The 14,083-nt window shown below is 37.7% G+C and overlaps 1 protein-coding gene across 6 annotated transcripts in view; it reads right to left on the bottom strand.

The window, feature by feature from the left end:
- The window catches only part of RAP1GDS1 (Rap1 GTPase-GDP dissociation stimulator 1), a 90,782-nt gene that overhangs the window by 41,949 nt on the left and 34,750 nt on the right, over positions 1 to 14,083 (bottom strand). For 4 of the 6 annotated variants that reach the window (XM_041424543.1, XM_041424546.1, XM_041424544.1 and 1 more), the window contains exon 3: positions 1,651 to 1,773. In XM_041424543.1, coding sequence (XP_041280477.1) covers positions 1,651 to 1,773 — 123 coding nt within the window. Of the gene's footprint in view, positions 1 to 1,589; positions 1,774 to 14,083 lie in introns of those variants that run through there. The other 2 variants (XM_041424547.1, XM_041424548.1) reach the window with 2 other exon arrangements.

Raw genomic sequence — 14,083 nt, 5'->3', positions numbered from 1 at the left:
TAGAATCCAATGAGAAATACCCAGATGATCTCAGTCTTGAAAGCACTGGGACCTTAAGTAGTTTCTGAATACCTTCACTTTTACCTTGACTGACAGAGGTCCCAGTTACACCTGCTAATGACTCCAAGGAAAAGACAAAAGCTATTTGGTATGATGAACCAGGTAAAATGCCAGCTTTTCTGAGAGTGTATATAATGTATCAGTTTAAAAGCTGTCAGGGAAAAGGACACATTAGAAACTATTCAGACATTTCATGTGTGGTTTCAGATACTGGCTAAAATGCTCTGTAAGGGAATCTTTGCAGAAACAATAGATAGTAATCAGTTTAGCTATTGTGAACATTGATCTTATTCTTAACTTTTCCCTCCTTGGGTAGGGGCTAAAAGGACCAACTGTGAGGACACATGGTTGACAGTGCTGTCCTAAAAATACTTATTATGAATTCACTAAGTACAGAAAAAAATCTGTGATATATTTGCCTAAATCTCTATTATTCTGAAACATTTCTAAATTTAAATTTCTATGTATACATATTTTATTGCCTCTTTATCTAAATAATTTTAACACTTAAAAACTGAACATATCTCTTTTCTTTTCTCATTTGTGTTGTTTCTGAATAATCATCTATAGGTCTGTCTTAAAATCAGTAAAATGGGTGGAGATCACCATGGGGTATCAGTAAAAAGCTGTAGTTTGTGATTCCTCAGAAAAGGTGGAAATGGAATGTAAAAGGAGTCAGCAAAAATGCAGCCCTTTCCCTGAAGAGGCATCAGCATGAGAGTTTACAAAGGGTGAGGGATGAGGCTGCCAGGACAGCAGTTAAGTAACATTCTACTGTTCTCTCTCTGGCCTGCAGGGAAGGAAAGTCAAAATGCAATCTGCGTCTCTTCAGCTGTGACAGGAGCAAGTCCAGGAGTGAGAAATTTAGCCACAAATGTCCTCCACCCTCATCACAGGGTCTGCCCATAGTGTCTGCTGGCAGGTATGAGGTCATTCTTTTGGGCTCAAGATATGCAGGTATTGGGTGAGCTTTAAGATAGTCCTGTCTAAAGAAAAATTTAAATAGTTTTTTGATTACATCCAATGTTGTATATATATTGTATGTATATAATACATAAAAAAATGGACCTGATTCTTATTTGGGACTTTGGGCTCTTTCTCTAACACATACAATGCTCTTTAGGTGGGACTAATTGGTTTCAGTGTGGTATCAAAGACTAATAATGGTTACAATCTCAGGACAAATCTCAGACCAAAGAAATTATCTACTATCCCTTAACCACCTGTATAGATGCTACTGCTATAACTATGGGCTCTGTGCATAACTGGCTGCACACGTTGTGCATGTCTCTTTTTCTACACGCTTTTCATATAGAAATGCATTTCATCAGCTATTTCTGTCCAGTAAATTACATTACTGTTTTAAAAACTAAACAGAATGCACGTAAGAGAAATTCCAGCAGCCAACTGCTGTTCTGATTGTATTAAAAAGCACAGAAAAAAAATTAGACAAAACAAAAAGAGTGAAAGGGAGGGACATGAAAGGTGTCTAATCTATAAAATGAAAACATAAATGAAGTAAAACATACTGACAAGTGAGGTGAAAAACTGAAGATGTTCCAGCAGAAAAGTTCTTGTAGAAAACCTCACCATTTCTGGCTACTTCTGCTATGATGTTAGCTACTTTTGCTGTGCAGGAAGATTGTGGCGTCAACAGACTCGCGAACACCTGAAGCACTCCACTTTTCTGGATTTTTTCACTTGTCTCCATATCTGAAAAACACATCACACAAAAATGACTTATGCATCAAATTGCTTTGGGGAAGAACAGAAAGAAAAGCAGAAGGGAAGTCTTCTCAAAAGTAATTATGACAGTCATTATTTCCCATATAAGAAGCCAACTGTAAGTTCAGTAACCATACTTATTTTATCTGATGTACTCATAGAACTTAACACTTTGCTATTTCTAATCAATTCACCTTTTTAAGGTGACTGCTATGTAAGTATATACAGATACGTACTCGCGCTTACATGTGAAAAACACTGGAGAGACTGTAAGAGTAAAGGTCATAAAGTGATATGCAGCAGGTAAAAGTATTATGTGAAGGTCAAGGAATGACTCTTTGAAGAGTTGAATTATTGGAAATGTTCAAGGAATGATGGTGAAAGTTCTTACAGTTTAGGGTACAGCTTAATGCAGTGTAGGAATCAGAAACTGGAGAAGAGGGAGAGCTAGGATGATCCTGGTTGTAGACTCCTCTTACACTCACTAAAATATCTTCTATGTTACTCTGTTACTGAGTGGCTCCAGTATAGACTCAGTAGATGACAAAGGGAAAAACACCGATTTCCTGTAGTAGATATCAAAGACTTGTGACAAAAGCTTTCCCCTTTCTGTATGTAGTAAGAGAAATTGTGTAGCTGCTCCCTAACAGGGCCCCACCTAACATTGCTGGCCAACAGCAATGCTCTGTAACAAACTGAAAAACAACTTTGATTCAACTGCAGTTAAAGACAAGCTACTAGATGATACGACATATTTTGATAATGCTTTTAAAAATGGCCTACTTGAGATGAATCTTAGTGTGACAGTACAACTAGATGGCAGCTATAATTTTAGAAAGCAGCGTGACTTCTTAAGCCATTTATAAGGGAAATTATTTGCATTCTACAGAGTTTACTGTGAGATGCTCCACTTGATGACTTTTGCAAAGCAAAACAAATCCATCTGAATGCAGTTTGCAACCTCTCTTTTGCTGTGCTTCACCTGTAAATTGATAATAACATACCACCCTCTCTCTTCTTTTCCTCCTTCCTTTCCCCACTCTCAGGGCTGCAAGTGAATTTGATTTGTGGCAGCCCCAGGAACACTCTGCTGCCTCTGAGAATGGGAGAGATCCACTCAAGCCGCCCATGAACAGAAGCCAGCACAAGCCTGGCAGAGGTGACTCCCATGGGTTTTGTGGCTCACACAGAGTATATACATGCCTCAGTGTCTGAGAGCTGGTTATGTCTACATGACAGAAAACAGACTGAAAACAGAGAACTTCAAGTCTGGACTGCAGTTATGCCTCCCATTTCTGTATATAATTCCAATTTGGGATGTTGGTGTTTGGCTAGGACCACTCAGCTACAGTATGTCAGTGATGACATCTGATTACAAACAGATCAGGCATCAGTAAAGAGCAATCTCAGCATCTCATGCATAATGTAAGTGCTAACTATTATTAACCTGCTTACAATCTAGTTAACAGCAATTTTTGAAATACACTGAAAAAAACCTCTTGGAAGATATAATGTAAAGAAGCTTATGGCTTATTTGAAAGCTTTTAAAAACTCTGACATATAGCATATACTTAGTAGCAATATTTTCCAATGGATATAGGCATGCAAAATGAAAGTCTGAATTTAGAGAAAATCATATCAGGACTAAAGACTAGTCCAGACATCTTAGATATCTGTTAAGGAAGAGCTTCTCTCTCCCTTAAGTTCAAAACTCAAAGCACAGAATTCAAAATGCAAAATATGGATATGTGTGAACATGTATTAGGCAGGAGACATTAATGCATTTTCTCCTGTCACGCTGCTGAGATATACAGTATCCAGTCCTATTTTTTTGGTCTGTAGTTTGATGGACTCATTACTGTGCAAAGCATAAATTACATAAGTAGAACTAAATATATCCTGCAAGAAGTGGGAAAATAAAATTAAGTGCTTCTCCAGGCAAGTTGTGTGCAGCAGATACAGCCTGATTTATTTTATTAAGAAAAGCAAGTGAGCACCATAAAAGCACAGCCCTAACAGACCTCTCAGAAACTGGGAAATAAGTTACCTGGGATCAAACAGATGAAAACTGACCAGTGACTTATTCCTACTCTGAAGCAGTAGAGGAGGCACACCTGCATATCCCTTCACCTCACATATCCCTTCACCTGCATATGCCATACCTCACTCATCCCTTCAAACCAAAATCCTAATGTTTCTTGTTAGTCAGTTGGGTATCAATGTCAAACTTTTGCTAGTCATAAAAGAGGGAAGATGGATTAATTAGACCAGCAGTGAGTGCAGAACACCCCACCTCTACTGTACCCTGGGTGAGTGCTCAAGCATCATTATTTCGAGGAAAAGCACATTACTCTGGCATCAGGCAGAAGAGAATTACTACTATCAGCCCACAGTGCTCTCTGAGGCATTTTTGCCAGGAATTGCCTTAGGTGTAAAAAATGCCACAGGGTGCTTCAGCTTGTCTACTCCAAGTCTAAGTAAGCACTTCTCTTCCTCTGCAGAACACATACACTTGGTGTAATATACAAATACTCCAAGTCTAAGTAAGCACTTCTCTTCCTCTGCAGAACACATACAACTTACACTTGGTGTAATATACAAAGTAATTCAGTTTCAAAATAGAGAGATGACAGTATGACACTAAATCTTTGCAAGTAGTTTATAGTAGACCCTCCATATAAGGCATCTTCAGAGAATGTGCCAGGAAAATTACTCTTCCATCCTCATGTACATTACTCTGTTTAGTATCTGCAAAAAATATCCATTTTTCCCAGGGATTCTGTGTTCATCATACTGAAGTTCTAATAAAGAAGTTGGGAAAAAGAATGTGCTGTAATATACAAATTAATTTCACAAGTCACATGTTATTAGCTGATATTTTTGTTACAGGAAACCAATCTTTCTGGAGTTTTGAAATGCTTAAACAAGGAAGGGTATTTTAATTGGAACAAGATGTCTTATTTATAAACCTAAAATTGCCTTGTTAAGTATATAGCATTTTTGCTCAGTATTTTTTATATTCTTTTAAAGGAGGAAGACTTAACAGGCAAATAATTCACAGGGCTGCCCTGTGAAGTCTAAACTAAGATCTTCAACCACCCTTTGCTTGTCTGCAGAATCAACTGTACACTCAGTTCAGGTACTAAGTATTAAAATGCATGTCTGCAGAAGAGAATACCAAGCTGGAGGTCTTGAAGATGATTTCAGCACAGCTGTAGGTACATAAGTATTTCTTATAGTGCCCAAATGGGACAATTGCTTCACTTACAAAACATGAGAGAACAGTCCTGTGTGTGACTCTCCTTTGAGCTCAACTTCACATAACACCTGTCCTGTATAAATACATAAAACATACAGAGATATAGGAACAAAAATGATAGGAAGTGTGTGTGGTGTTATTCTTTGGAGTGGACAATAGATTTTCATGTTTATGCAGCAGTATTTTCACTATGATTGTAAAAACCATCAGTTGTTTTTGATTCTGCAGAACCTGAGACTGGAAGACCACACACCAATGCTGCCACAGGGCTGGTACCCCTACCATTGCCTGATTCTAGGAGAAATAAGGTAGGCTTTGCTGAGAATTAGAAACTGCTAGTGGCTTTAGCATAGGCAACTCTCAACTCTTGCTTTTATTTGTTCACTTCAGAGGCTGGAGAAAGCCTGCCTGGCTTCCTGTCTCTCTGTATGCACTAAAGAGGTATTATTCATTAAGATTATCAATCTTCTGCATGCCAGTTTCATTCTGGGCTTCCTAGTAAATTATTAGAGGGTAAACTATTTTGAAAACTTATTTCAGCTGTCATCTTTTAAATTGCTATTTCAATTGTAGTTGGAGCATGTCAGCCAAAAAAAATTCTCCAGGAGCAAGAAAGACCTAGGCAAATCTCTACCACATATTCTCCTCCTGTGTTTCTATACTGGCCAAAAAGGAAATCACAGCCAACAATCTTTTAGTAGAATTGCATCCCCTTTAAAATCCATTATATTTGTGTCTGAAAGAAACCTAGCAATGACATTAGGGTGCCACACCTCATAATCCCTTTGCTATCTGTATCTGTGATTTCAAATGCTTTTTATAAAGGCTGATTTTCAGTCTGCTTACACCAGCCCACACCTAGAGCTGTCCCATCTTAAAGCAAAGAAACTGTAGGACTGTAATAATGCTGCATTAAAAGTAGCCCTTTTGCACACAGTCTAACACAGCATAATTGGAGGGGGAAACCATGTAAGGTTAAGCGTGCTGCTTTAGATGCCTCCTTGTATCACTCCATATCAAGACAAAGAGTATGTCAGATCATGTAGTGTCAAAATCTTATTGATGTCACAGCTGAGTGATTAAAATGTCAATATGCTTGTTTTTTGTGGTTTTTGCAGTGCCTAAAGTCACAATAGTTAAGGGTGTGGGCAGGAAAATCTTTAATGCCACAGATCAGAGCTGGATAGCTGAGCACTGTGGCTATCAGACTGGTTAATTAAGTCGCAGAAATCATAGGAAAAAATCTAATGTGTTTCAAATTAAAATTCTACACTCTCTTCCCTCTCAGCTCTCTTTCCTCTGAAATTTTACTTCCCTCTATTCACTCTTCTCTCTTCTCGGAGAGAAGGTGTATTATTTTGTACAACTAAAAGTGAAATCAAAGCCAGAAAGGAGGAAGGGAAAGGCAAGGCATATCTCTCAACAATGCCTTGCTAACAGAAGAAAGCTGGAGACTCACCATTATCCCCTATGAACAATGAGTCTAAGTTATACTATTATTAGTAACCCTACAGTTGTGGTGGCTAGCATTGCAATAATTCCCATGTTTTGGAGCTTCACACCACAGAATTATAAATAAACAGCTTCATGAGCGTCCTCTTTATTAAGCAAACTGTGTTTGCCACGCAGTCTTTCGAAAAATGCATGTCTTTCTAACGGCAAAGATATTTTATAAACCTACTGGAACTACTGCAGAAATTTACCTTGGCTTGATAATTTACCTTGCCTGTTCCTCCTACATGTACTCTCATCAGAAAGATGAACACATGAATAAATAATGATGAACCACATATATCATGAAAGGAACCTTCCATCTGCTCTTTCAAAAGGCAGAAGGGAAGAGAATGAAGGGAACAAGGGATATCTTTTGAACTGGCACATGCTCCTAACCACCACAGCAAGAAGCTTCATGTGACCAAGCACAAGCACTGATGCTCTCTCAGCCTAAGTCAAGAAACATTGTCCCTCTCTCCTCAGCCTGCCACTATATTTTTCAAACCACTAAATGAAGATTTTAGTCTGGCTAAAAAAGCACAAAAAGTGAGTTGTTAAGAAGCTCAGAAAAACAAATTATATGCTCTCATGAAACAAAGAATGCACCACTGATAAGGTGGTTTTGCTTAATAAACCTTAACCACAGAGTCTTTTCCAATTATCAAGAGTTACTTAAACGGGGGGAAAAAAGTCCTTTCCTACTAATAATTTATGAATAAAAATAACTGTAGACATTTGATTTCTTTTTGGCATGCTCCTCCTCACATGGGGAAATCCCCAAAATCTGCCTGTTCACTTATCCTTGAAATTAGACACCTATCAGGCAAGGAGGGAGGATTCTCCCTCAGCTGTACAAATGTTTCCATCATGGTGTTTGCTCTGTTTTGTATCTGTCAGCAGCTACAGGGCAACTTCACTTCCTATTTTTAACGAAGAAAGAGACAGTACACAGATGTTTGTAATTAAAATCTCAGCTTTAACAAGGAAGGAAGGACAGATGGAGAGACAGATTTATCAATCAACTAGCTGCATGAGTCCCGATGATTAAATTCTCCAAAAGCTACATCCAAAGGATAAAAGTGAATTTCAGGATGAGATTCTACCGGTTGAATAGTCTGTTACAAGCACCAATGAAGTAAAAAATATGTGACATCTTTGCCTTCAATGAAGAGAAATGCACGTATACTTCCATGAATAGGTCACAGCACGAGGCAGAATATTAAAGTTAGGCAGCTTGGCACCCCTGAGTTCCTGAACTGTATCCAGCATCGAGCCCTGGCATGTAGCTGGTAGATTTATCTGAGCTGTTCCCCCTTTCTGACTCACCCCTCCAGGATGTAACCACTTCAGTAGCAAGGCTGCTGAAAGAGTTTGAGGTCAGTGCCTCAGCTGCCAAGTTTGTTGTCTGGCATCCTAGTACAAATGTCATACACTCACATCTTCATGTTTTGTATTATGCTTCCATGGACATTTTCCCCTGCCTCCTCTCTTACTTGTACTGACTGAACCCAGTACAGGTCCCAGGGTAAAAGGTATTCTCATGCTTTAATTCTTCAAATTTATAACAAATTCTAGTCCTATGGAGTAAAATCCTTTCTTCAAATTTGATTTAGTTTATTAACATCAAATCAAATTTGAAATCTGATCATTTTATATGCAGGAAATGTTTCATGTTCCTTTAAAGCAATCTCTTAAGAGTGCTCTTAAGTGAGCTGAAATGCCTGCTGTGAAATTCCACCCTTTGCTTATTGAAAGAGTACATCTACACATACAGAAATTTTTTAATCTGCTGGTGTTTTTAGTGAGCTGTGACATCTGAGTAGCTTAAGAAAAACCTAATCTTAAAAAGATCACATTTTTAAATTATAAGGGACTGGAGCAAAGCTAAGAATGAAACTGCAGACCTGAAATTGTGAATTACATGATCTCTAAATATAATTTTTTTTGTAAAATGTAGGCGTTTTCCTTTGCATTTTTGAAATGTAATATAGAAGCAAAAGAAAAGATCTGCTTTTTCTTCATTTTCTTTCACTGAAAATGCAATACAGAGGCAATCTAAAAAAAAAGGTATGTCAATTCTATTATCTGGAACCGCTATTCACTGATGCCTTCTGCAAAGAAAAATAATATAATAGTTAATCTTTATTTGGCACATTGTGTATTCAATGAATAGCACTTGGAATTTAACACTTGGATAAACATTTAACTATCTGGCACTAACTAAATACATCACTATTAAGGGGACTTTATGTAAAATATAATCCCACTAAGCAGCAGTGATTACCATTCAGTATCATTAGGGTAAGCCAGTTTACTGGGAGACAGTCCAATAAAAAGCAGTCACCTTGATTTAGTAGAGTTATACTGTAAAAATATATTATATCCAGCTCTTCATGAGGAAACATTTCTGGATTATGTGTGTACAGTATCATGACAAGGCAACAGTCCATGAGCTAAAATGCAACAAACATCCTTCTTCTGCAAAAAGAAGGAACACTTTATAACACAGTATTTGAGCCAAAACTCCCTATTAAAAAATATTCATCAGGATTCCCAACTTTTATCAGGGCATTTGACTAGAAATCTTTGCAGGTAAGATTAATGGCTTGATTGGCTGAGCTGGCCCAATCAAATTTGAACCCCTGCCTCTGTTACAAGAGATTATCTGTGTCAGAAGCAGACTAGAAATTCTTGCTGGTCTGAGATGAGGGGTTTTGGTTTGACTGCTTCCTACCAGCCACTCAGGTACATGCATTTATCTTGTTTTTTTGGGGTTTTTTCCTTCAAAAATTTTATCTTTATATCTGTTTCCCTCTTCTGTCATTTCTCTTCTTCCTCTAAAATAAAAATATTATGTTCCACTGTATTCCTTGTTACTCATCCACTTACTTTCATTTCTTCCTTTTTCATTTCTACTCCCTTTCCCTCCCTTGGTTTGAATAGATGTTAAATGCATTATGCCCACTCCACTGAATTCCAAAGATGCTGAATCAAGGTTTAGTAGTAGCTAAACAGACATTAGTTCATGTCTTCAATACGCAAAGAAAACAAGTCCTACAAGGTACTATGATGCCTTAGTGCTACTCTTAATATTTTTTCAGTTTCCAAGTCAAACCAGGAATAATGATAACGTCCTAAAATCTTTGTCATAGGCTAAGGATACCATCTACCTAAAGAATACTTTAATCTCAGCAGAGAACTATACATTTCAGGAGACAGTTAGCAATGATACTGTTTAGTTTTTATCTTATTGGAGGAGGATGTTGTAGCTTTCATCTGAGTATTTACTCTTCATGGATAACACAATAAATGTCTGTTGCTTGTCTGAATGTTCAAGAGGAGACATTTACATGTCAGGACTAACATGCAGGTCCATGCCTGCTGGGTCTGAGTGTACATCCATGGGTGTGATGCCTAGAGAGGCTGACACAGAACAGAGGCTAGACAGAGTTAAAGAACAAAGCAGGTGTTTATTAAAGGATACACCTTGGGCAGCACAAGAGCCTGGCAAGGGCTACACCCAAGATGGACCCAAAATGGTCACAAAATGGATGACTGATCACGTGATCCCACACTTCTGTAAGTTTTGGTCCATTTATATATTTGGGTTAATTGTACAATTACAGCTTCTGGTCATGAAGTCCCATCCTCCCTGCTCACTCTCTTCAATTTGTTGTTGTTTATGGTTTTTGTGCTTCAGGCTTGCAACAGCTGTCCTTGGTTCTCAGGCTGGAAAAGGATTGTTTTGTCTACCTACCCTGTGAAGACAACTTACCAACACTTAACATGAAGTTCAGAGTTACTGTAGTACACCCAAGGCAGCACAGAATCTGAAAAAATATGGAAGCTAAAACTTAAGGCACCAGATGGCCTCCTTCTCCTTCCAACACCACAGCTGGGAGACATACCAGGGATCACTGCAGGGCACACCCAAGGAGGATCAAAAATCCTCCTGGAAGGGAGACTGCTACTCAGAAGAGATATGCTAAAGATCAAAGAGGAATAAGAAAGCAGGGAAATGCTATTTGTCAGTGAACTTAATTCTACTAGTTATCAGTTATTTTAAGGCCACTAATCCAATTAGTACCACTGTCTACCCTCTTGGTTGTGCTAAGCTCTCTTGATGTGCTTATGCACTGCCTTGTCACAGCTTACATGTAAAGTTTGCTAAATCTGCAGAGATGCTGAAAGCTCTTTTTATATTTATACAAAACAACTGTGATCAGAATAGGGCCTATAGACAGTTATTGTTTTAAGCTTTAATACTGTGCAAGCATTCACAATCAGGAAAGCATTGTTCGTTGGCCACAATTTGCATGAAACAACAGTTGCATCATTTTACCCTTATTCTGTTCATACACTTTCTTTAAAACAGAGAAAGATTAGTGTGCTGATGTTTAGGAATATGTTTGTTTTAGCATGCTCTGAAATGTGGAGCTTTTTCTCCATGCTCCGTTCCACAAAAGGGAATGGAGAAAGCTTAAGATGTTTAGCCAATAGGAAAAAATGAAAGTGATTTTAGTTGTTTGTGCCGTAGAATAACTCTGCTATGACAAAAGGTTCTACAACTTAATTTTTTCTATGTTTGGGGTAGGAGGATAGATATTTTCATGCTAATGTGAGAGGACTGTGGAAACAAAAGATGAAATGACTGCTTCTTAATCCTCTGTGTACTAAATAGGTACAAGGCTTCACTGAAATCAGATGGACTTAGTGTTACTAGTTAAGCAGACAGCTGCCTACCTGACTCTGCAATGAATAAATAAGTGTGTACACAGAACTATCAAGAATGTCCAAAAAAAAAGAGGTAAATAGATAAAAATAGGTACATCTTGCTTTTTTTTCTTTCATAAATCAAAGGTATTAATAGCAAGAATAATATATTTTAAAAGTTCAGGTTTTTTTTAGTTGAGCCCTGAATTACAGAATTACAAAATTTTCAATTCTTTATGATTTTTCTGCTCCAGTAGAGGAATTGTTCAATTTTCTATGGCCACTGAAGATCAGAAAAACGAACATCAAGTATAGGAAGAACAAGCACTAACTATATTCAACAACATATGGAAGCCATGGCTAAGAAGAACAGAATAAAATGAATTTCCAACTGCAATATAACCTCTGTGTAAACATATGGTTGTGAGAAGTGGAAATCCACCAAAATAATTAAAAAGAGAAAACTAGATGTCTGTTAGAGCAGGTGCCTACCAAAGTTTTAGGGCATTCAATGAGAAGTTTCACCACTGACAAAGGAATGTGAGAAATCTGCTGTGTCTCCAGATATCCAAGATTTTCTTAAGCACTCTAGATCCTCCTCTGGGATGCCATCAAATAGGAACAAACTCATTTCAGAAAACTCACTGGTGACTCCCAAGAGAAAACCTGAACAAGAAGCTTTAGGTAGACGGGATAAGCCATCGGTCCCTAAACGCTGGAACAGCAGGAAGTGATGGCAAAAGCTTACAAGAAATTGCTCAGGTAATTTGTAACAATGTTATTTTCCCTGATACAACACAGCCAGTATATTCTAAACAAAGCATGGCTCCAGCATATACATTCTGGGGCAAAGCAAAATACTGTTACGAAACTGTGTGCATTATGGGAAGAAAAATGGTACTCTGAAGTAGCCTTTGAATAATGCTGAGATTTCCAGTTTCATGCATGAATTAAAAATTTTCATGTGCCATGTGATGGTTCCTTGAGTTACCAGGTATCAGCAAAGCTCAACAAGTAGAAAATAAGGCATCTTAGTCAGCCACATCTTTAAGTCCATTATTTCAAATATTTCCAATGTTTCGAAATCCTTTTCAAAACTGGGGCCTCGACCTCTCACGTAAGCTTACCTTTATTGCTGCGATTTTGCAAAACTATTTTTTCACACACACATGTAAACTCATATTCTTAATCTTCTAAAAAGTGCATGTAAAAAATATTTCAAATGCACGTGCCAGCCTTTCCACTTCAGCTACATGTCAAGACATTTTCAGAGCCAGGTGCTGAAAGCTGGGATTACTGGGCATTTTCAGCCTCTTATGCTGAGTACAGCAGAGCTAAAAATAACATTCTCAGCAGATTTTTCAGATTTCTCATTTATCCAAACTGGGTTATTTATGTCTGCTATAACTTCCTGTATCTGAAACACAGCATGTCTGGACTAGCAGTAACTTTTTTGTTGTTGTTACTGCAATAATTGTGTTCCAGAGAACCTGCTGTTTAAAAGAAAACCTCTATTTCCTTTTTGCTTTCTTTCTCTCAGGCAGGACATTTATTTAGAGATGTTAGGATAAAAGCACTTTTTTGACAGGCATAGTATTTATGAAATGGCTCTTAACAAGTATAAATTTGTATATGCTGAATGAATAGAATGGCCAGTATTGTTTTCTCCTGTAATTCCTTATACAATTAACCAATTGTTCCCAATATCCAATAGTAGTACATACCCATAGTTTCCTTGGGTGCAAGATACAGAATAAAGCAATAATACTTCACTTACTTTGTTCCAGAAATGTAACCATATGATCTTTCAAATTAATTTTCTTCAGTACATGTCTTACTCATACTTTTGAGGAGGTTTGTGCCCTTTCTGATTGTTATGATCATTCCACACTCCATATCACTGTAAACAGTCTGCTTCCAGATCACCAAAATTCTTTGAAAATAACACAATCAATTCATGTCTGTATAGAACTAATCCAGATTATATGGAGCAGACAGTGGAATAACTTGTTTTAATGTACAGTTGTTAAAAGAAAACACAGTAATACACACCTTTCACCTCTTGATTGAATATAAGCCAGTAACTCATTTAGTGCATGGCTGGCTCTGGTTTTTTGCTGCTAACAATGTTTATGAATCACGTACCTCAGCCTTTCCTTAAAAATCTGAATTATAGGAAGTTTAGCAGATGGTGAGTGCTTGCAGGTGGACAGAGATCAAATATTTGTGTTTTTCTTTCAGAAGAAAGGTGGACAGAATCTCAGCTTCTGTGAATAAGGTAGATCCATGGAGGTGAAAGGAGCTCTTACATTACCTGTGAATCTTGACTTAGGTTACGGCAGCTTTATGGCTGCCAAGTCCCCAGAAATGCTAGTTAACTTCACTGGGAATGCTGAAGGAACTCCACACAAAATGAGGTATGTCATTATTCTAAAGCATTTCAAATGCATATTTATGTCTCTTTCTTCTGTCATTGTTGCCTCTTTCATCTTCAAAAACAACCCCTCAGTTTTCTCTAGTGCCACAAGCTAGACCATACATGAATGGCCTCAGACAGAAGAGCTGGTGACAGACAAGAACTAAAATATCTGCATAAATAGGAATATATATATTTCAAAACAATGTTTCCTAAGGAAACCATCTGTGCAGGATTTTCCCAGGGCTCAGATGTGAAGAGCTATGCAAGTTTCTCCTAGACAAACCGTAGTTAAAACAATTTGAATTTGGCTTGCCAAATATTTACCAGCAGTTATCACATTCAGCTGATTTGACTCGCCCTTCTGTAGTATAGCGTATGTGTGTGTGCATGCACCCTAATTTGACTGCTGGGAC

Source organism: Onychostruthus taczanowskii, unplaced genomic scaffold (assembly GCF_017590055.1).
Source record: "Onychostruthus taczanowskii isolate IOZ18803 unplaced genomic scaffold, ASM1759005v1 scaffold82, whole genome shotgun sequence".
In the NCBI taxonomy this organism is placed as follows: domain Eukaryota; kingdom Metazoa; phylum Chordata; class Aves; order Passeriformes; family Passeridae; genus Onychostruthus; species Onychostruthus taczanowskii.
Note: the sequence above shows the minus strand (reverse complement) of the source record. Positions and strands in the feature narration are given on the sequence as shown.